Source organism: Condylostylus longicornis, unplaced genomic scaffold, assembly GCF_029603195.1.
Source record: "Condylostylus longicornis isolate FDR11 unplaced genomic scaffold, ASM2960319v2 ptg000004l, whole genome shotgun sequence".
In the NCBI taxonomy this organism is placed as follows: Eukaryota; Metazoa; Arthropoda; class Insecta; order Diptera; family Dolichopodidae; genus Condylostylus; species Condylostylus longicornis.
In genome coordinates this window covers 792,413-815,649 of record NW_026577973.1, presented here as the reverse complement: position 1 = coordinate 815,649, position 23,237 = coordinate 792,413, and the positions used below count along the sequence as shown (strand labels likewise).

Below are 23,237 nucleotides of genomic sequence, written 5' to 3'. Positions count from 1 at the left end.
AATAGAATCTTGAATAGTTTCAGTACATTCTTAATAGTTTAGTTAATAGTTGGAGTCAGATTCATTTTTGAAATGTACATGTATATATATACATGCTTTCTTTAAATACTTTCTTATTCTAATTTGCTATCATTAACAAATTTCATTATTCTCAAAGAAAAATGATGGGATTTTGGGAAAGAAATTTCGTTTGGTAAGAGTGTTTTGTGATTTAATATGATTTCTATTAACATTTTATTTTTGAAGGCCCTACCATATAAGTTTATTACATTTTCATATATAATATTGCACATTTTATGATTTCCATACCCGAATTCACTTTCAATTACAATTCTAACACTTCGCGTCTTAAATATTCTTCTTTTGTGTTGTGTTCTATATTTAGTATGCATACATAAAAATTTTCTCTCATGAGATAATTATAAAAAATATTATGTTACTATTATACAGCGATAGAAGATATATAGAAGTTATAATGAATATAAGAATAAGAAGTATACAATTATAAAACAAAAATAAAAAAAAAAACAAAAAAAAAGCTCAGGTTAATATTCTGCAGATTAGTATTTTTAAATAGAACCGAAATTTATACACACAAATATTTATGTGCACCGTAATTATCTTATTTTGATTTGTATTCGAATTTTTCGTGTATATCTATACAAACGTACATACATACATAAACATATATCTAAAATTTAAAAAAAATTATTAAGTATTACTGTCCATTTTGTTGCTTATTTTTTTTTCGCATTTGAATGATAGTTTTATAAAGGCAGATAGCAAAATAAAATTTTCAATTGTCTAGTAGCTGACTTCAGTCAGTTAAGAGCTAACAATAATAAAAAAAAGAATTTCAAATAATTTTTTAAAGTTTTTCTTTAATTATTTTTTTTTTTAAATATTAATCCATTCTAATTCGCATTGGGCTTTTCGGTTATTTTTTTGATTGAAAGAAAATTTAAAAATAATACAAAAGTGTAAAAACATTGAGAAAAAACGTAGATTCAAAATTAAAATTATTATATAATTGGTTTTTTTCTACATAATAAATGTACATATGTATATAATTTGAAACATTAATAATCAAAATAGAAATAATAAGAAAATTTTCGGTGAAAACATTGCACTTAAAAATAATTTTTAAAAATTTATATTTTTTAAGGATAATATTGTCAAATAAAAAAGGTAAGAGAATAGAATAGAGATTAATTAATATAATTATTTACTATATTACTATATCATTAATTATAATGTATTTAATTAATAATTTTATATCTGTAAAATACTTAATAAGGATGTGTAAAGCTAAAGTATATTATAAGTATATGATCTGGTTTAAATAAATTTCAAAAAAAGGATCCTGACAACAATACTGTACTAGACGTGCATATTTCAAAATCAGTCGGATTTTTATAAATTTTGTGTTCAAATTTATGTTTTTCATATATACTCGTAATCTTAAGAATATTTTCAAGCATAACATAATATGTAGTCAATTATATATTTTACAGATTTGAGATATTCTAAGAATTTGTAACTGTTTTCAATTTATTAAATGATGCAATGGTTATGGTACAATAATATTTTGTAAAGTTTTAATATAATCGGCAAATTTTAGAGAGAAGTTCATTAATAAAATAAGTATATTTAGGATTTAAAATAGTTAAATTAGGGTCATTTCAAAATTTTTATTAATTACATACTTGTATATTTAAAGGAATGTTGTATAAGTATAACGGAAAAGTAAAAATTTTAAAATTACTGTTTCTAAAACAATATACTTGTATATATACTTCATGTTTGTTTGCCAAAATTTTGTTTAAATAGAATCCCTAAAGTATATGTCTAATTTCAAGAATATTATTCAAAATATATAAGATTAAGTCTATGAATAATTTAACAAAGTTAAGTGATATTGGTTATATTTGTAAATAATTTGTGAGGTTATTGCTACCTATTTAATTGAGTTAATGAATCACAACAATATAGAAGTTTTAATAAAAATTTTTCCTAAATTATACTAATGGAACGTGTATTAAAATTTTTCCTATTGTATTGCTTTTATTATGCTATATATTTGATTATTGTATACACATATGTTGTTTTAATAACAGCTTATATAAATAGCTCGTATATAGTGTAAATTAACCTTTATATGTAAATCGTATATGGTACTCGTATGAATTTACCTTTAAATTTTAAGGAGACATGTTGAGTTAATTCGTGTATATTTTGTCAATATTTTACAATACCATATTGCGAAAAAATGTTTCATGACATATTTTTTTAAATACTCTTAATAATTAAATTTATTATTAATATTAAAGTATGTAAATATTTAATTAAAATCATTACACGTTCAATATTCTTTTTCCTCTTTTCAATATTTTATTACAAAGATCCCAATTTGTATATATAAATTGTATTTCCTCATTCCTTTCTTCAGATATTAATCTTTTATTTGGCTTGGTATTAAAATCATAATAAAGTATATTAAAATTAAAGAATTTCAATTAATTAAAAAATCAAAATTATACATGAATTAGCTGAACAAAACTTAATGTTATAAAAATTATTTAGAATTTGCAATGTTTATATAATAAATAATCAATATAATAAAATATAATAAGAAATCAATAAAATTATTGAGATTTTGTTTAAAAATATATGTATATAATATATGCATATGTATGTATATAATTGTATGTGTATTTTTATTTCAATTCATAAATCTTTTGTTGTTGTGTATGAGCTTTTAACAATAATATTCTTTATTTATCAAAATTCAATTTATCCGAAGATGGGTTAACCTTATGCATCATAAATATTTCAAAAATTTCATATTTAAATTCATAACTCGTACAATATACGCTTTAATGGGATCTTTATGGAAAACAAAAAATTGAATTTAAAATTATTCATTTACCTATATTATTCATATGATTTTTGTTTTAAATTTTGGTATAGTATTTATAGAACAATTTCATTCTATTCTATATTATGTAATTTTGAAATTATAGGTAATATATATTTTGTATTTAATATAATATATTTAATTTATATTTAATTATGTTAATGAAGTATTATTTTATAACTATAAAGATTTGAGAATATTTGGTCACGCCATAAAATATGCAATTTCAAAATTAATATAAGTATTTAGCTTTTATATTTTTGTGCTATAGACGTACATATGTACATTATCGAACGGTGATATTTTAACTTTATTACGCATGTTCTACTTAATTTGTATAATTTTTTTGTTAATTCAAGTAGAAAATTTTAGTACATATTTAAAAAAGCACATATACAAGCATTTATGCATGCAACATATGTATATACTGTTGAAATTGAAAAGTAATATATATGTTAGGGACATAACTAAATATATTTAAAAAAAAAGCTTAAAATTCTTAATTCTGAAATAAAATATCTTCGATTATAAGCGAAAGATCTTCACTGTTCAATTTGTTTTAGATATGTACGTATGCTTAAACTTTCTCTCTAATGGGTGCAATTTTTCAAAAATGTCGTGTACTTATAGCATTTCTTGAAAAACTAAACTGAATAGTTTTCAAATATTTTCTCAATTATAATATATGTGTGTATATAAAAAGGGTTCAAATTTAATTTTCTTTACAAAATCTTCTTAGTTTTAAATTGCAATAATTTCATGTTTTTCATTCACAAATTTTCATGTTTTTTATTCATTTTGTTTTTATATCTTTTTCATATACATATATGTTTGTATTTGTTTAGCGTATATTGCGAATTTTCTTTTTCAAATTTTCATCAACTTTTTAAATTCATTATACGTTTCCGGAACTTTCTTGTAAAAATTACCATTAAATTTGTTTTACAAGCATACACGCTACGAAAATATTTCATCATTTGCCTATACTTATTAAATTATAGGTTATAAGTTTATTATCACATTTATATGTTAGTTACTTACAACATTTATTTATATATAAATAAAAACAGAATTAATGTGCCTAAATCACAAGGCGCGACATTTTTATTTATACATATGTTTATTTTCATAAAACTTTTTAATATTATATGTATGCAGTATGTATATAGACTTCTAAGAGTAAAACCGTAAAAATATTTGGTTATTTCTAAAATTATTATTGTTATATGGTATTATAAGTGATTTTAATTAAATAAATATCTATGTATATATATTTGTATATATAGTGCACTAAATTTCTACAGAGTGTATAATGTATAAATGTTCCAAATAGAAATAAATTGTAGAGATTTTATTAGTCGCTTATTCTGTTAATTCTTACAAAATTAAGGGTAGCCAATAACTAAGGGTATAAAACGACTAACTGTTGTCTCAAATTATAGTTACTGCACTATAATTTAAGACAAACAAAGCAAACATAGTTATAAAAAAAACTAAATTAAATTTGATCCCATTCTGATAGGCGAATACATAAGAAAATTTACGTTGAGTCCCAATATATCACCGGTCGATAAATCTGAAATTTTTGCTAAGCTAAGCTAAAACTTGTGTTGGGTCCTGTGACACGTCTGTTATATTTTGGTAAAAAAAAAAATACCTTTAAAATTATTGTTGCTTTTAAAAAAATATTAGAATTATATTGGGAAATTGCAGTTAAGGCTAGCAACAATATAAAATATAAACTGATTGACACATGATAAGGTAAGTAGAAATTCGTTAGATTTCCATATTGCAAGATGCATTCAAAGATGCAAAATTACAATCGCCATTCATTATAAAAAATTAATTAAAAAATAACGTTTTAGAATTCCTCGTATACGTATATGTTAACATAGAATATTAAAAATTTAGGGTCCCAAATAGTTATAAAGAAACATTTTTATTTGTCTCACACTGTTTATTTTTATTTTTACTTGCAAAATTTCACATCATTATTTTTGATTTCGCGTAATTTTCGTCTATTCACCAATTAATCAAATGGTTTAAAATCATTATAAATATGTACATATGAGTACATATTTTAAAGTAACTAGCCATGGAGGACTGTCAATTTTCCAAATTTTGATTAAATAGGTAAAATGATGTTTTTGCAATTAATCTCAGAGTGAAGATAGTGAATGGATTTAATAACAATAATTGCACAGCTATATACACATATAAGTATAGTAGTTGCAAGCTATAATATGTAGAGAGGTTGCGTATATTGTTTTGTAAAATTTTATTAAGGTGACAAATACATACGTTACATATTTATGTACAAATATAATTTTAATTTGTAAATTTAATTCATTTTATTAAAAAATTTTTTTATATTTTTTATTTCCCTTATGGCTTTAAAAGTTATGAACGAATATAAATTTTTTTTTACATATACGAGTATTTACAAACAAATATACCTTGTTGTGACACTATATTGGTATTTAAAGATGATATTAAATTAGTCAATGAAATTTGTATCAATAACAAGATAAAGAAAAGCAACAATTTTCTGTTATAAATTTAAAGCCTCGCGCTACTTAATTTTTATACAATATTGGTTAACTATTTTATTTCGAATAAATAAATTTTCCATATTTCAATTCGAGGTTTGTCTCGGAAAAGATTTAAATTTTTTGTATTATGTAAAAGATTCCTTTCGTGAGTGTTCTATTTGTTTTAGAACAAGAGAATTCGAATGAGTTTAGAATATATTATTATTGGAAAATCAATTTTAAGGAAGAAAGATTTTTAAAACTTGTTTTTATTTAATTTATTGTATATAATAGCACTTCAACTGTGAGAAGATGTGTTCTTCATATTCGATTTTGATCAAAGCTTTTAGTCTAATCAATGCTGCAATGTTAGTGGCATCGGCCCTTTGAGCGAAGGTCCTCGGGTTCTAGTCCTGGTTAGGTTACTATAAAAATTTTTACAATATTTTAAATAAAATATTAATATAAAAGTAATTACCTATATACGAGTATATATCCGCAGTATTCGATATTGAAAACCAAAAATAATAGATTATTATCTACATCAATAATCTCCAATATTTAACCTAAATAAAAAAAAATCACGGCAGATTGGTCGCCGCGTTGTTCACACTCACTGACCTATAAAAAGTGATATTGACTCTAAAGTCAAGGGAAAGGTCTTAATGCTCCCAAGTGGAGTAAAGAAAAAAAAAACTAATCGAACAAAAAAACAGTTCTTACTGAACGGTTTCGGCACAATGAACATATAAAAAATTTATTTTCTTTTAATTTTAATGACAAGTAAAACCATTTCAATCGGTATGAAGCGATTGAATTATACCCTGCATCTCTTATTGTTGTATAGCAATTACTTGAACCTGTAAAAACATTCTATAAAAATTTCAAAGATATGTTTGACTTATAATTGGACATACGACTGCCAAGTTTCAAGAATCTGACTTTATCATTTATCCGAATATATAAAAATAGGGATGTAACCACCCGAACCTTTTTTTTTTGAATTCCTTCAAAATCAGCAAAGTTTCAATTTTCGTCTCTTCATTTTGCCGAAACTATTTTTTCTAAATTCCTAGTGAAGCAAAAAGTTCAATAATTGTAAACAGCCGTCGATTTCGACCATCATATCAATGTTTATCTATATGTGCTTAAAATTCTGCTAATTAATTTTTATCTTAAAGAATGCAAAACCCTTTCTATATATAGTAAAGGATTTTGTGTACAAACGTACATTTCTTTTAAATTTTTTCAAAAATATTATAAAAATATATTATAAAAATGAGAACACAATTAATTTCTTTTTTCGATATTCCGAATTGAGTATTGTTTGCTCTTAAATGGATTTTCTTTACATTTTGAAGGCTATATAAGAGTTCTTTTTTGAATAAAAAGCTTACCACATAATTAAATTCATAAATTTCTTATAATTAAATTACATACTTGAAAACGAGTTAAATTCTGTTTCAAAACAATTAAGGTAAATGGGTTCTCAAATAATCTGCAAATCATCTTAAAAAAGAATATTTTAATTTTTTACCATAAAACTTCTTTAAAAATAAATTTAAAAAAATTGCAATAAATATTTCAATTTAGCCACAAATATTAAAAAAATGCACTTGACCAAAATATAATGCAATTAAATCTTAAACCATCAGAATTATTGTAATTCATTGACATTAAACTTTTCCAAATGCGTTTTATAGTGTCAAATGTACATATGTATATACATACAGATGTTTATTGAACTATGTAACATATTTATAGTTAAGTTAAGAAATTATGAAAAATTCTTAAAAAAAAATCTTTTTACTCAGTAGAATGGTGATTCTTAAAACTGTACAACCTTGAATAACAAATAAACCAATGAAATAGCATTTTATGGATGCTGAAATTCAACATGCAACATGCAGCATGCTAAATATTCAGTATTTATCTAAAATTTGCGAAAAGGCCAAAATCAAAATTAAATAAAAACCAAAATTTTCTTCTTATGTTTATTTAAAAAAAAAAAGAATTATCTACGTGTAAATGTAAAATATGCATATACATATATGTTTTTATGTATGTTGTATATTTATATATTTAAATGCACAGACCTATTATTGGGGCCATGAACATCAAGTTTTCATTTGGTTTTTTTTTTTTTAATTTGCAGAAAATTTGTTTAACAAAGACCTTCAATTTAATATTGTAAAATGCATGTTTGTCTTATGTAGAATTTTATTAAGAAAATATTAGAATTATTGTAAAGTTGAAGTTTAAATAAATTTCAATAAAATAATGATTAAATATTTAAAATTTAATGGAATAATACTAAAAACGTTTTCGTATACTTCTCTTAGGTGAAATAATTAATTCTCATACAAGAACAATAAAACAATATAAAGAAATTCTAACAAATGCAGATGATCACAAGTACCTTGGATTTTAATTTGTGCTTAAATTAATTATTTACACTTGTATGTACCTACATCTCGTAGGTATTAATTAAATATTTTTTTATTGAAATTTTTTAATTCACAAACAATTAATTCTTAATTTAATGGATGAGATTAGTGCCGCAAGGCTCTTATAATTTGTGAGATATCTGTGACTAAACATAATTAAGTTTTTTTATAAGTTTTGTTATATTAGATTTTTTTTCGTATATTATAATAAAAACCTTGTAATTTTTATTACAGAAATTATTTAAATAAAATTAAATTAAAAATTTAATTTTTAATTAAACACAAAAATTTTAAACTCATAAAATATAAATGTTAAATTTTTGGAATGAAAAGCATAAAAAAATTTTTGTTGTTGTAATTATTACTCGCAATATGATCTAATTATTAATTCGAACTCTTTAGATAGAGTGGAGAATAGTGGAGAATTACTATGATAGTGGAGAATTGCAAAATTTTTTTTATTAATTTAATTAGTATAAATTGCTATATTGTAGAATACTTCTATATAGCAATTTTTACTGACGAAATTGTGTCAAACAATAAATAAGTTTTCATTTTCGCAGCAAATTTAAGGTATCGAGTTTTAAATAAGAAACGCAGTTTACGTCTTTATCAAGTTGATATTATTGTACTTTATTTTTTGTATATAATTAGTGTTTGCCTTTCTGTGTTGGTTACAACAATTTTTAGTGAATTGTCAGTATGACATTTCATGCCTATAAATCTCAAATTGGCCCCAAAAGTATCTTAAATTCAATATTTTATTGTATAATATGATTCTTTAATTGTAACATGTAGGTTAGTTGACACCGATAATTTAGATAAAACAGGTTTTTTATTTTTGATTCATATTCAAAAAGTCAAAAGTTTTTTATAATTAATTTAATCGAATATCTTGTTTTCGTACTCATGTTTGTAGTTAAATTTACATATGTATGTAAATTTAAAAAATTTTTAGAAAAATCATAAAACTTGTGTAATTTTAATATTGACTGCATATATTCTTTAATTCGTCATTTTATATTGATTTAAGTTAGGTTTAATATCAAACATCTTCAAATTAATTTTAAATTTTTTTTTATTATAATAATATAATTTAAAATAGGTCAATATATAATACGTATGTATAATGTTATAATATGTAAAAAAAACACATTTGAAGTTTAATCATTATCGTTTTCAAAATTAATTAAAAAACATTTGAGTATTTTGGTCCCAAAAATTTACATTAAATAAATTACTTATTTCCATTATTCTATTTTAGTTCTATTAAATTATATATGTATATTGTTTATATAAACCGGACAAAATGTTCTAAATTGTGAGAGTATTTGCAAAACATTAGCAAAAAGCAATCAATAGGTCATTGTTACTCTATGTTTATATGAATGAATCATATAGAAAATGGAGATCTACGTATTTTTATTTATTTTTGAGCTGAATCGATTACAAAATTATTATATGCATGGAAATTTATTGTTTGTATGTAATTTTCTACTTTAACTAGTAATAATAAGATCAATAAATTATGCAATTACTCAATATGCTCCCAAATTTATGCAGTAATATATCATTTTATGATATAAGGAAAAAGAATAAAGAAAATCGGAAAAATTGAAATCGGAATAGATTCAAGAAGATTTCAATTTTTTGACTTTTAACAAATTTTTTTAAATTTTTCCTGAAGTCTAGTTTTTTGATGTAATTTTTAAACAAAAAAATTTCATAAATCGAACAATGTGTGTACAAAAAACTTTGTGCAATTTTGAAAAATCAATGTTGTGACCTTTCAATTTTGCAATTTTTCAATTTTGCAATCTGAAATATAAATGTCGAAAAGAATATTAGACAAAATTATAAGTAGAAGTTTAAATCTAGTTGTTTTTTTCTTTTGTTTTTTGTTTTTGTAAAATATAGTTTAAAGTTTTATATTGCATTGTAAATATTTTAGGAAGCTTTGATTTTAAATTAACTTCCAGTGTTATGGAAGTGCTTTTATAAAAAAACACTTGCGTATTTCACTTTATATACCGAAATGCGTGAAAGTTCTTGGAATTTCTTTAAATTAACACAAAAAACAATAAAACATAAGCAATTATTTTCTAATAACTATTTGAAATTTTAATCAATTTGTGTTTGGTTTTAATATAAACATTTTTTATCAAAAATTTTAGTTTTGTTTGTGATTCCGGTACAAGCTGAATCGGTTTTCGCAAAAATAAATTTAAATCGGTGGTTTCTTTTCTATTGATACAAAAATACAGGTCAATAAATTGAGCAATTTTTTTTTTAATTTATTTATCATTAAAATAACATTATTTTTCCTAATAAAATATAAAATAATTATATTACACCTAAGTACATATACAGAAATTTTCAATTATAGTCTATTGAACTTGAATTTAAGTCAAAGAAAGAAAACAAAAATCAAATGGTGAAAGAAAGTGAAATAAACCTTTTAAAATATGAACATTAGATTATAATATTTTTTAATGATATACACGCAAGTATAATATTGTATATAAAAAATAAAATAATTGTAAATTCCAAAAATGATTTAATATCACTGAATTTTAATCATTTATAAATCTAGGGCAATAAGGAAAAAAAAAATATTTTAGGTCTATGTATAGATTTAGTACAAAGTCGAGATACAAGTATTACCAAGTTTTAAATGGCTTAATTAAATTGTAGAAAACACTACTCAATAAATTCGATCAGTATTTCTTTGGAAAGGCATGACATTTCAAAGAAAATTTTGTTGAATTTAAAAAAAAGATATGAAATAAAAATATTGACAGAAATTCTAAAAATTCGAAATAAGTAGCAGTTCTTAAAATATTTTTAAAAGTACCTATGAATTTTTAAACTTCTTTTACTCGAAACTAGCACACTAATTTCGACTTAAATCATTTTTCCTTTTTGCCACAATTTACACAATATTTTCAACTTGAATTTGCGAATTTGCTTAAAATTTCTTATTGTACTTACACATACACATAATATGTACTGTATATAAGTTTTAATATTGATTGATTCATAATTAATATTAAAGTATATATGCATACGTACGCCTACATAACTATATATAAAATTTTTCATTTTTTAAAAGTGAAACAATAAAAATCTTAATATATTTTAAAATTACGTGTTTAGAAAATGAATTATTAAATAAGAGACTTACAGATGAATTATTATACATAAATAGAAAATTGAATCCATTGTTTAAGAGGCGTTCAAAAGATTCTATACTTAAGTGGTTTCTGTTTTAAATGAAGTCAATCATAATGTACATCATATGTATATATAAAATGTATCGGCAACTATATATATTAACCAATTCAATTATAATTTTGTTTCATTCTGAATGCGGTTAATAATATAAAATTAATTTAGTTTTTATTATAATTTTCTTGGTTATTCATATTTTGCATAAATTCAATAGCCTTATAAATATGTACATATATATATACATACGAGTATTATCTAATGATTTGTAGCTAAGCGCTGTGCACGCTAAATTTGTAACTTTCTCGTTTTTAAAAGGAGAATCAATCACTATAGTAATTCATTCACAAACTTTTGATTTTAATTTTCATTCTATTTCTTCGTCATTATATAATTAATTCGATACAAATTGAAAATCCTTGAAAATAAGTCAAATTTAGAAAATTAGGAGTACAAATAATAACATAACATACATAGAATATTTAAAGTTTATAGTTTTAGCAAAATTTTTCTTTTTTCAACTTTTGATCACTCGAAATATGAGTTCAATCACCTTAATGAGATTATTATAAATTATGCAAAAGAAAATTGAAAACTACGCATTGTGATTAAGAGAAAACAAAAGAAAAAAAAATTAAATTTATATGTACATATGTATGTACTTACATATATCGAACTCAATTGCTTCGTTATTACATTAAAAGTACGCACACCGCATTGATTTTGTTAAAATGAAAAATAGAGAAAGTAATTTAATTCACAGTTAAAATCGATTTAAATTTTTTAACAATGTCGATTAACAAATTTAATGCTGATTAATAATATTTTTGGTTTTATGTTTTTAACATTAAAAAAGCATATAGGGTTAAACAAGAAATTGCAAATATTTTCTTAAAATGAGTAATTATGTATACTAGATGTTTTGCATAAGGTGGCAAATAATTTCAGGGATGATTCTTTGATCAAGATCAAAATTACTTTGAGTTAGAATTTTGCAGATACTCGAAATGCCTCAAAAATTTTTGTTATTTTTTATTAGTTAACTCATATAATATTGTTCTCTATCTCTCATAGTTTTGTCAGTAAAACGCATCAAATATATTCAAAATCATGCGAAAAATGCATTTTTCATATATTTTTCATACAAATAACATTCACAAATAATTTTTTTAGTTTAGTATTTATAATTTGGAATTTGTATGAAATGTAATGTATTTGTATGCTAAACACCTTTTATAAGCGACAACAAGGGCTTATGAAAATAATCTGGAAAACATATAAAGTGATATTTAGACCTATTTTTAAAATATTGTAATCAAACTTTAAAATCCTGTTCCTATAATTGTCCTAAAATAATATTTTAGAAGTTTATAGTAATGATTTAAATAAATAAAGAATTCAAATATCCCTAAAATTTTTTTTACTGAATTCAGAAAATTTTCAGGTACTGGTCAAAAAGGTACTGGTTTTCAAACTTATTTTATATGTTATACAATCTATATCATTTGTTGTAATAAAAATTAAGATTTTTATAATTAAAACAATTCAAATCGAAATTTTTTCTTTGATAATCATCTGCTTTTAATCTTTTTAGGTGCTAAGTAAATTTATATACAATTTTTTCATACATTATAATTTTTCAATTAATTTTTTTTTATTACGGAAGTATATACCTATATTGAATTATTTTTCCTTCTTAACCTTATATTATGTACAATAATTGTTGTCATTGCATGTGTCATCCCAATTTTTACTGTAAACTGGCGGAAATTATTTCATTCTCATCTTGATTTTTAGCAACTACATCTTCATTATATGTGTAAATATATTTTGCGTGCATTCTCAAATTTTCATTTTAATTATTAAGTTTCTTGTATTTATTTTACAATTAAATTGTATGTAATTATTTTTCCCTTATTATTCTAATTATTACGGTACAAGTACGTATGTACGTCATCTATGTATAATGATGGTTTTATTAATTACAAATTTATTAAATATTTTTGTTTCACGCATCAAATCACTTATATTTTAAATTTAAAATAACCCTTTAAGACTTCTACCTTGACTTCTAAGTATTATATTTAATTATATGCACATAAATTGTTAATTAAATTTTTGTAATGCATAATACATAAATGAAATACGAATATGATATTGTTGTCATATGATTTTAATTATTTTTAAAAATTCTCATATTATCATATAAATTAAACATTATAATTAATAATTAATATAAAAAAAAATAATATTTTGTATAACATTTTTAAGTTTAAGTTAGTCTTAATGTTATATTTGTTAACATTAAGTAGTGTTCTTTTGAAATTTGAAAAAAAAAATTAATTTTTAATTATTTGGAAAAATTATAGTAACATTGGTTACATTTTTAATTGAATTTCAATTGTATATATATGTATATATATAAATATTAGAAATTTATTATTTTTTAAATTTAATATTGTAACTATAAACTACAAGTATAAATGAAAATTTAAATTACTTTATTAAACTTTTATTAAAAAAATCGTCAATTGTAACAACACGTGGTTTGTAATCGATATTTTATCTAATTTAAGATTATAATTTTAAAACTTCATAAGTGAAATATGACTAGAAGCTTTTAAATCTGAATTTTTTTTTTTAACATTTATCATAACTTGGAGACATGAATATTATTTAAATTCTTAACAAAATTTTAGTGCGTTTGTTTCAAAATTGTTTAAACAAATTTAAAATATAACAAAGAAACTATTACTATTTGCAATTTTAAACAACGATTTGAAATTTTTTAAAATTCTATAGGAGAAAAATTCTGTTTTAAATACAAGTTTAACGTTCTGTCCAAGATAGATAATTCATTTGTTCAAGATAGAAATTGGACAGCATAAAATTAAGAGTAAATATGTGAGTTATTAATATTTTTTTTGCAGGAAAAAAATTTGCAGGAGAATTTTATCTTGGACAGACCTATTTTTATTTTGCCAAAATAAAGTAGAGATACTCACATGTGTGCCCATATTAATTTTATTCATTCCTAATAGAAAATTTGTTACCTTTATTTTCTTAACAAAACTAAAAATATAAGATTTTATTTAAATTTTAAGTATTTATAATTGCTTAAATACATGAATAATCTTTTAAATCTTTAATTCCGTTTGTCATCAGTATCGTAGCCCTCAACAAAACATTTTTGATTTATTATTTAATTTATAATTACTTTGTATTTTTCTACAGAATTTTGAGGAAATTTTGGTTAAATTTTTGGAAAATTGGTATCTTAATTGATCAGTACTCTTGGCCTATAATTCATTTTAAATTCTTAGAAGAAAAAGAAAAATTATATTTTACTTTGAACTTGTATATACATATAAATACTACAATAAATAGTACAACTTGATTTTAACCTTGACTTGTTAAAAATTTTTTATCGAGACAATGGTCACTGTTGTCCCAGATAGCAAAAAATAATAATAAGAAAAAATAAAATATTTGAAGTTTCCTTAATAATTCTCTTTTTTAACCCACCATAATATTTATCCCACCTGTAGAGTTTATAAAGCATTTTGTTCTATAAATAAAATAACATTAAAAGTGAACATTTTTTTTGTTGTTGTTTTATAATAACAGTATTTCTTTCTTTAATTTCCTCTATTTCCCTTTCTCCCTTTATTTGATTATAAACTGTCTGTTCTGTTTTGTAATTCATGGTCATGGTAGTAATATTTTCATAATTTTTTTTCTGAAGATCATTTTCATTTTAGTCTAAAATGTTATATAACAGTTTTATGCACACAAATTTTATAATAGTTAAAATTAAATAATTGTGGTGTATATAGGAATGTCTTTTCTGTGACCGGTTTTTAGTTTTTTTAATAATTATACCTATATATGTATGCATGTATGTATAATGACTAGTATAAGTATTAATGTAAAAGAAAAGCTAAAATAAACTTGACAATTTCAGTTTTCTATATTATTATTATTATTATTGTAATGTTAGTCTGTATTTCTTTTTTTTCGTTTTTTTTTTAATGTTACTCACAATACGAATCGCCTTGATGGTTATCAAGAGATCTTTGGGAAAATATCGTAGATGGAAAAGCATAATACATTTATACATACATATATAGGTGCTTGTTAATATAATGTGTTCGTGTGTTTGTATTGAGTTAAGATTTATTTAGATTTATTTTTCATTGAGGTTAAAATTTTTATTTTTTCTCATTTCTTGAAGATTGGTATTTAATAATTATTTATTTGAATTGAAAATATAAAAATTCGATTAAATTTATAGTTTGATTGTTGAACGTTTTTCTTTTCTATGGATCTTAGAAACAATGAAATATGTTGGCTGACATTTTGCTAAATTTGAGTATTTTTTAGTAAATATTCAGGGTTAATGTTTCTCGGCTAAAGTAATTATTATTTGTTACTTCTTACAACAATAAATTTTATACGTAATGTTGTATGTTGTTGAAAATTGTGCTTTGAAACTCTAATTCTGTTGTTACAATATAATTTTCTAACAAAAATTTAGCTTTACTGTGCTCTAATTCAATTAAAAAACTTACTGACCCAATTGGAAATCTAATTTTACAAAGGCTTTTTGGTAAAATGATATGTAGAATGTGGCCAATAAATTTTCTTTCCCCTATAAATGGTCTTTTTTTTTTCTTTACCTATACTCAAAACTTAAAATTTTTTTATATACAATATATTTTAATTTTTTCTGTACGTATTTCATAAGGTTACGTTAGGTTTAATATTTGATTTATGACACCAAAAGGTTCATAACAATGATGTTTTAATATTGTTATGAAAAATATAATTTATTTTGTAATTTTCATGTTAATTCAAAAGCTTTTCAATGTACGGTATTAGCTTAAAATGTAAATAATTTCAATAAAAGGACAATCACGTATTAAGATTATTGAATTGCAGCATGAAAACTGAGAATGTAACTAGTGTTTAATCAAGTTCCAATAGTATGTAAATTAATTCAACCAATTAATATACAATCAATTTAATTCAATAATTTTAAGGTCTTCGATAATTTATTAGAATTTTTACAATATTTTTAATTTTAAAAATTATTTAATTATAACAATTTTTATTTTTTTTTATTTCTCATTTTATATACATATATAGACAACAATATGGCACCTAATAACAGTCTTGGAAGTACTTATTTATTAGCGGAAGCTAAAGTAGAGAAAGTACATTCAAAAAATGGTGGAGAACGGATTTCAACTGAAGTAAATAATAATATACCATTAGATACAGATGTTCAATGTTCTACACTACAACATGGAAATCAAAAAGAAAACTCAAATTTAAAAATATTTAAATCGAAGGAAGATTTAGCTGTTAAGGATGAAACGAAAACAAAAACTGGATATTTTGAACAAGATCTTGTTTGGATAAATATTATTGCATTTGCTATTTTACATACTGGGGCATTGTATGGGCTTTATATAATTTTTACAGAACAATTATATAAGCTTTATATTTACAGTAATTTATTTTATATATTTTCATTTTTAATTTAATTATCTTTTAAATTCTGTGAGAACAGTTACTTTGAATTATGATTTGAATTACTAAAATTATAAAGTTGAATTTTGTGTATTAAATAAATACAGAATAAAAGAGTACGGGATATATCGATTCCTTGTATTGCTTTTCCAAAATACTTTATTTATAAAGAAAGTAAAGCTCAAATTAACGGTTCTCTGGAATATCATTAATTACAAAAATATTTACTAATTTTTTGAAAAAGTCTAACAAGAATGAATGGGGGCCAAAATAAAATTGGTGTTAAAAATTCCGTTGAGCAACAGGACGAAGATTTTATAATGTTTTGTGCATAATGTGCAAATTAAAAATAAGAATAATTTATTAATATGAAAATCAGAACTTTAACTTCAATTATTATCATGAAATACAGAAAAAAAGAAATAATTTGCTAAAAATTTATTGTTTTTAGAAAAAATTTTCTGTGATTAAAATTCCGGTAAACGTGTCTTGAATTCAAATATCGAAGTTCACAAATATGATGTAGTTGGCTTTATATTAGTGTACTACAAACACATATATATATATACATGCATATTTCATGTGAAAATAATAATATTTACAAAAAGAGAGGAAAAAAATTAATATTAAAATTATTGGTGAAGAAATTAAATCACCAAATTTTTTTAAATAATATATGGGACTATTTTGTATGCATACGTTATACAATTAATGATCTGAGAGATAATGTTTCACACGCTTCTTGTTTATTAATTTTTTATCATCATTTAATCACCTTATTTACAAAAATAAGTTGTAGTAGTTCTATCGTATTAAGCTTGAAATAGAAATGGTATTAAATTTAATATCTGAATATAAAAGTGAGCAAAAGACTTGGTCTTTGCTGTTTGAAAAAACTACAGTATTTGTTGACATTTTGAAAAATATAAGGAATTCAAAATTCATCAAAAAAATTAAAATAAATAATTTATTTGTCAAATCAGGTTTAGTACTACATTTTAAGTTTTCGAAATTTTTAAAGAAGAAATGGTTTTAAAAAGAAATTCGTGTATTATCGTAATAAGCGTTTATTAAATGAATTTAAGGATTTAAATAATACTAACAGAGCTTGGGAATTTATTTATTCTAGAACTTTTTCAAATTTAAATAAATAATAATTTCAAGACTTCCCATTGTTCTAAAATAAATAAACATATTTTCAAATAATAAATGTTACAATTATTTTAATTATGAAAATGCGGCAATTTATGGCAATGAAATGAGCCACCTGTCGTTGATTTAATTCATAGTTTTTATTACAATATTTTTTAAATTTTTCAATTATTCAAAAAAACAATACAAAAATATTATTGTTAAAAAATAACCTATGACTTTTCTTACATTAGCATTCTTAATTTAAAAATGAATATGTTTTTAAACTAAGCAATCTAATAAAAAAAGAATAATTAATACAAAAATAAGTGAAAAACAAAAAAATTTTTAATATATGTACGTATGTAAGAATGTAAATCTATCAGAAAAAAAATTTGAAAAAATGTGAATTTTTCTTTCATAGAATTTACGAAGTGGACTTGTAGGACACCAATAAGGATTTTCTGACGAATTATATACGTTATTTGGTGTTGGGTGGTGCGAATAAATTAAAAATATTTTATTATTTAAACTCGTCATCTTAGAAAAATCATATGTACAAAAAATTTCTACACAAAAATATATGCCGGTAGTCGGCAGACACTTCCTTTAATTTCGCTATTGTGATTGAGTTAAGAATAAGAACATACTCGTAATGTTATGGGTCAGAGTCGATCTTGAGATAAAATTCTAATAATTAAATTATTATTTTCTTTGAAATTTACGAGTTGAAAGTAATTTTAAGTTATTCGTGTTAAAATTATGTATGTATATTTGATTAGAGAATATTTGGGGTAGTTTTCGAGTTTCAATAAAAATTGCTAAATTATTATAAAACTTATTGAGCACAAAATTTACATATACATACATATATAGGATGTTTCAGAGTTCAAAAAATTCTTCAATGAAAATTTTTTTTAAGGTGTATGAAAAGAAAACTCCCTTTTATTCGGAATAAAATACTTTTATTTTTACTAATATATTTCGTGCGCTACATACGCACTGTATGTATTACTATAAAAAATAGTTTCAGAATATTAAATGCAATATTAATTATTTTAATATTAGGTACAAAAATGTAAAAAATATATGTACATATGTAAATGTACATGTCAGTCGCTTAATGTCAAATGTGTAATAAAAAGAAATAATGAAATACGTAATTGAATTATAAAAAAAAATATTGATATTTGAACCGAAGCCTTCTTTCTTTATGAAATTGTAGATATTAGGAGAATTCTTATAACATTTGAAATATAAAAAATTATTTATGAGAAGCTACATATGTATGTATAAAAAAATTTGTATTCTAAAAAGAATTCAAAATTTTTATGATCGATGATAAAGTAAACCGGCGATAACGTGATATTGAAATTCTATAAAAGTAGACGTGCTGCCGCATCAATTGTTCTTATAGTTTTTTGATATTCATACATACATATTAATTTGTATATATGTATGTATATGCATGTATATATGATCCCATATATTATTTATATATATTAAAACATTGTTATTTGTTATAAATTTATGGGAGAAAGCGTTCAAATTGACTTTTATAATAGTTCGGAAGTATATTAATTATTCTATATAATAATTAGTTAGGTGCCGATGTAAATTGAATTAATAATTTTTTATTGTTTTCTTATATTATGCACTTGAAAAAGTGCGTCATTCAATTACAATAAAAAGTTTAAAAGGTTTTAATTTAGTATTTAAATTAAATAAAAGGTAATAGAGTCACTTAGAATACTTAGTAGATATGCATAATTATAATTTATAAAGTCATAATAAAGCTTCTACGAATAAAATCCACATAATGATGCGAAAAAAGTAAATAAATTAATAAAAATAATTCCAAATATGCTACAATATTTTATTCTTTTATAGAATATGAGATATAAAACTATATTTTTAACCTTCAAATTAGATTTCTAATAATTTTATTTTCATATATGTATTTAGGTCACATTGTTGGGTATTTTAGTAGTGTTGGAGTGACAGCAGGTGCTCATAGATTATGGGCACATAAAGCTTATAAAGCAAAATGGCCATTACGTTTAATATTGATGATTCTTCAAACGGTTGCATTCCAAAATTGTATACATGAATGGGTTAGAGATCATCGTGTACATCATAAATTCTGTGATACAACAGCAGATCCACATAATTCAAAACGTGGCTTCTTTTTCTCTCATATGGGTTGGTTATTAATGAAAAAACATCCCGATGTTAAGGAAAAAGGTAAAACAATAGATATGAGTGATATAGAAGCCGATCCAATTGCAATGTTCCAGAAAAAGTAAGTATTTATTTAAAAGTTTCAATTAGTTGTAATTTAATAATGGAATTCAAAAGTGTTCGAATTGAGTAAATTGGCTTAAATATAAACGAAGTACACTAGAAAATATTGTTTTAGGCAGTATTATTGGAAATTTGAAAATTCTTAGCCAAAACAAGGTCGTGTTGATAAAATTTTTTTAAAAGTTTGTTAAAAATTCGAGATTTTGATAAGTGAGGATTAATTCAATTACTCTAACTTTGCCTAACGTCATTGACTTTTTACATATTATAATATATAACACATTGTTTGATTATATTTTTCATTTTAAGGAAATATTTTACAAATATTATTATGTAATAATAAACTGTTTTTTTTCTTTTCAGATATTACTTTTATATGATGCCGTTCTTATCTTTTGTTTTACCAGCGGTAATACCATGGTATTTCTTTGGTTATGAATTCCGTCAAACATTCTTTGTCTCTTCAATACTCCGTTATATATTTTCATTACATTTGACATGGTTTGTTAACAGTGCTGCTCATTTATGGGGTTTCAAACCGTACGATAAATCAATTAATCCATCTGATAATAGATTTGTTATTGCAATTGCTAATGGTGAAGGATACCACAATTATCATCATGTATTTCCATGGGATTATAAAGCAGCAGAATTAGGCAGTTACTTTTTCAATTATACTAAAGTTTTTATAGATAATTTTGCCAAAATTGGTAAGTTCATATATAAATGTACGTTTTAATATTTAAAATTTCGTAAATTTGACTTATATTTGTAATTTTAAGGGTTAGGAAAAACTTCATAGTTATAAAATAATTTCAAAAAAAAAACAACAACAAAATTGCAAAAAGTCAGTTATTTTAATTAATGGAAATTAGTTTGGAATGACTAAAAGTGCTAACCAATTTTTGTATGCATCTAAATATAAAGACATATTTTATATAAAACAACAGGATTTCAAACATACATATAAGAATTAAAACAGCGTTTTTTAATTTAAACAATTTAAAGAATACAAAGGATTTCGAAAAATTAACCATAACTGTGCAATGAATAACTGAATTTCATTTGATGTCTTCTTTTGTTTCGCTTCGCCGTAATTAAATTCAAATAATAAAATAATATTTTGTGTCTATTATAAAAATTTTCACTATTTATTCAAAATTATTCAAAATTTCAATATCATAAATTTGCATTTTCAATAATATATTCAATCATAAATTTTTAATTAGCCAACGGAATAAATTAAATGATAGTTTTTAATTAACTTACACTTGTCGCAATATAATCCTATTTATATTTCATAAAATAATAATAAATTCTGTAATAATATGTTTTAATAAATTGTTAAAGTATTTGAATACTACTTAATATAATTTTCATTTATGTATTTTAAGGTTGGGCATATGATCTAAAAACAGTTTCAGATGATATGATACGCAAACGTATTTTACGGACAGGTGATGGATCTCATAAAGTTTCCGGTCAACAAAAGAAAATTGATGAACTAATAAGACAATTAGATCACGAAAAGGAAGAAAATTTAGTATGGGGTTGGGATGATAAAGATATGACAGAAGAAGATCGAAAAGAAGCAACAATTATCAATTATGTTCATGTTAAATGTAATTAAAATTAAAGGGTTTTTGGGTATAGTTTAATTTTTTTTTAAACTAATTTACATTCAAATCATTCAGAATTTAGTATATATATATATATATTAAGTAAAATATTAATTCGGTAATGTATAGGATATATTTATGTACATTGTATATATAAATTATAAAGAAATTTTTGTGAAATTTTTCGATAATTGCCAAAAAAACAAAACAAAAAATGAAGAAATATTGAGTATAAAATGGAGAGTTTTTTTTTTCGTAAATTATTTTAAAAATTCACCCTTGTATGTAAATTATTTTGTGAATATTTCATCAATTAAAATTATTTAAAAAAAAAGAACAGGCACAATGTTTATACAACAAAGGAAATATTTAAAATGAGTTAAGAAATAGTCATAATATATTTTTTCAGAAGAAAAAAATAAGTTTAAATGTGAGTTTTCTTAAATTTATTTTTAAGTTTAAAATCTTACAATATTATGTATGATGCAAGTTTTACAAAAAAATATATTAAAAATAAATTTTTTAAAGTAAATTTTTTGTAAAAGTGCATTTTATTATTTTTTATCAGATTTTCAATTAAATATACTTAATATATTTTAAAAATATAAATTTATTTTACTTACATAATAATATAGAAAATTTGATTTAAACCTTAATATAAATAAAATATTGTTAGATGGAATGAGTTAAAAATAAAAAATATTTTTTTTTATTTTATATGTGTTTTGTTTATATTTTTTGTTTTTTGCCCTAAACTCATAAAGAAATTATGAATTCTAAATTGTTTGCAAAAAAAATTATAAAAGTCTAGAAAGGTGATATAAAACTAAAAAAAATATTAATTTTACTTGTAATTTACCCTTGACTTGTATGTGTGTCGTATAATATTGTTCTACATTTAAAATCAGTGGCCTGACCTTTTCTCGCATATTTTGATTAAATATTAATGCCAAATTAAAATATGTACTTGAAAGACCTAAGAATAATTATATACGGTTTTTTAATTGCAAATATGTATGAAAAACATACTCTAAAACTGAAAGTTCATGATTGCACTATTTTGCAATTTAATTAAAAAAAAAATATTTATGAAAAATTCAAAATTGAAATCATAAGAATATATTATAGAAAATTCTAGGCCATTACAAAATTAATTATATTCGACAAACACTATCACTTACATATTATTAAAAATTAACATTAATTTTTATGTTATTAAAAAAAATATATTTTAATTTTAATTTTGCATATTTTTTTCGTATACATAATTGATTAACAATATGAATACCTATTGTATTTTAATTAAATTTTTTTTATTAGTTACTTTCATATTAATATTTTGTATTCTGATGTTAATTTAAATAATAAAGTACATAATATCTAATTTGGGAAAAATAATTAAAACATGATGTTTTTATGTTTATATGTCTATTCTATTACCAGAACAAATTTCTATACTATCAATATTTGAAGTAGGTAAAATGCAACTGAGCACTTGTAAGTTGCATAATTTTATGTGAAAAAT

The 23,237-nt window shown here is 22.1% G+C and overlaps 1 protein-coding gene across 4 annotated transcripts; it reads left to right on the top strand.

The window, feature by feature from the left end:
• Positions 1–1,030: 1,030 nt before the first annotated feature.
• Positions 1,031–22,429, top strand: LOC129611985 (acyl-CoA Delta-9 desaturase-like). Of its 4 annotated transcripts, none has more exons than XM_055525432.1 (5): positions 1,031–1,188; positions 16,272–16,637; positions 19,755–20,091; positions 20,457–20,803; positions 21,488–22,429. In XM_055525432.1, exons 2-5 carry the CDS (start codon positions 16,280–16,282, stop codon positions 21,721–21,723), a joined length of 1,278 nt encoding a protein of 425 aa, XP_055381407.1. In that variant the 5' UTR covers positions 1,031–1,188; positions 16,272–16,279; the 3' UTR covers positions 21,724–22,429. The 4 variants fall into 4 exon arrangements, with proteins under 4 accessions (XP_055381407.1, XP_055381401.1, XP_055381419.1 ...); XM_055525426.1 differs by lacking the exon at positions 1,031–1,188 and adding an exon at positions 10,016–10,159; XM_055525444.1 differs by lacking the exon at positions 1,031–1,188 and adding an exon at positions 13,541–13,669.
• Positions 22,430–23,237: the final 808 nt, after the last annotated feature.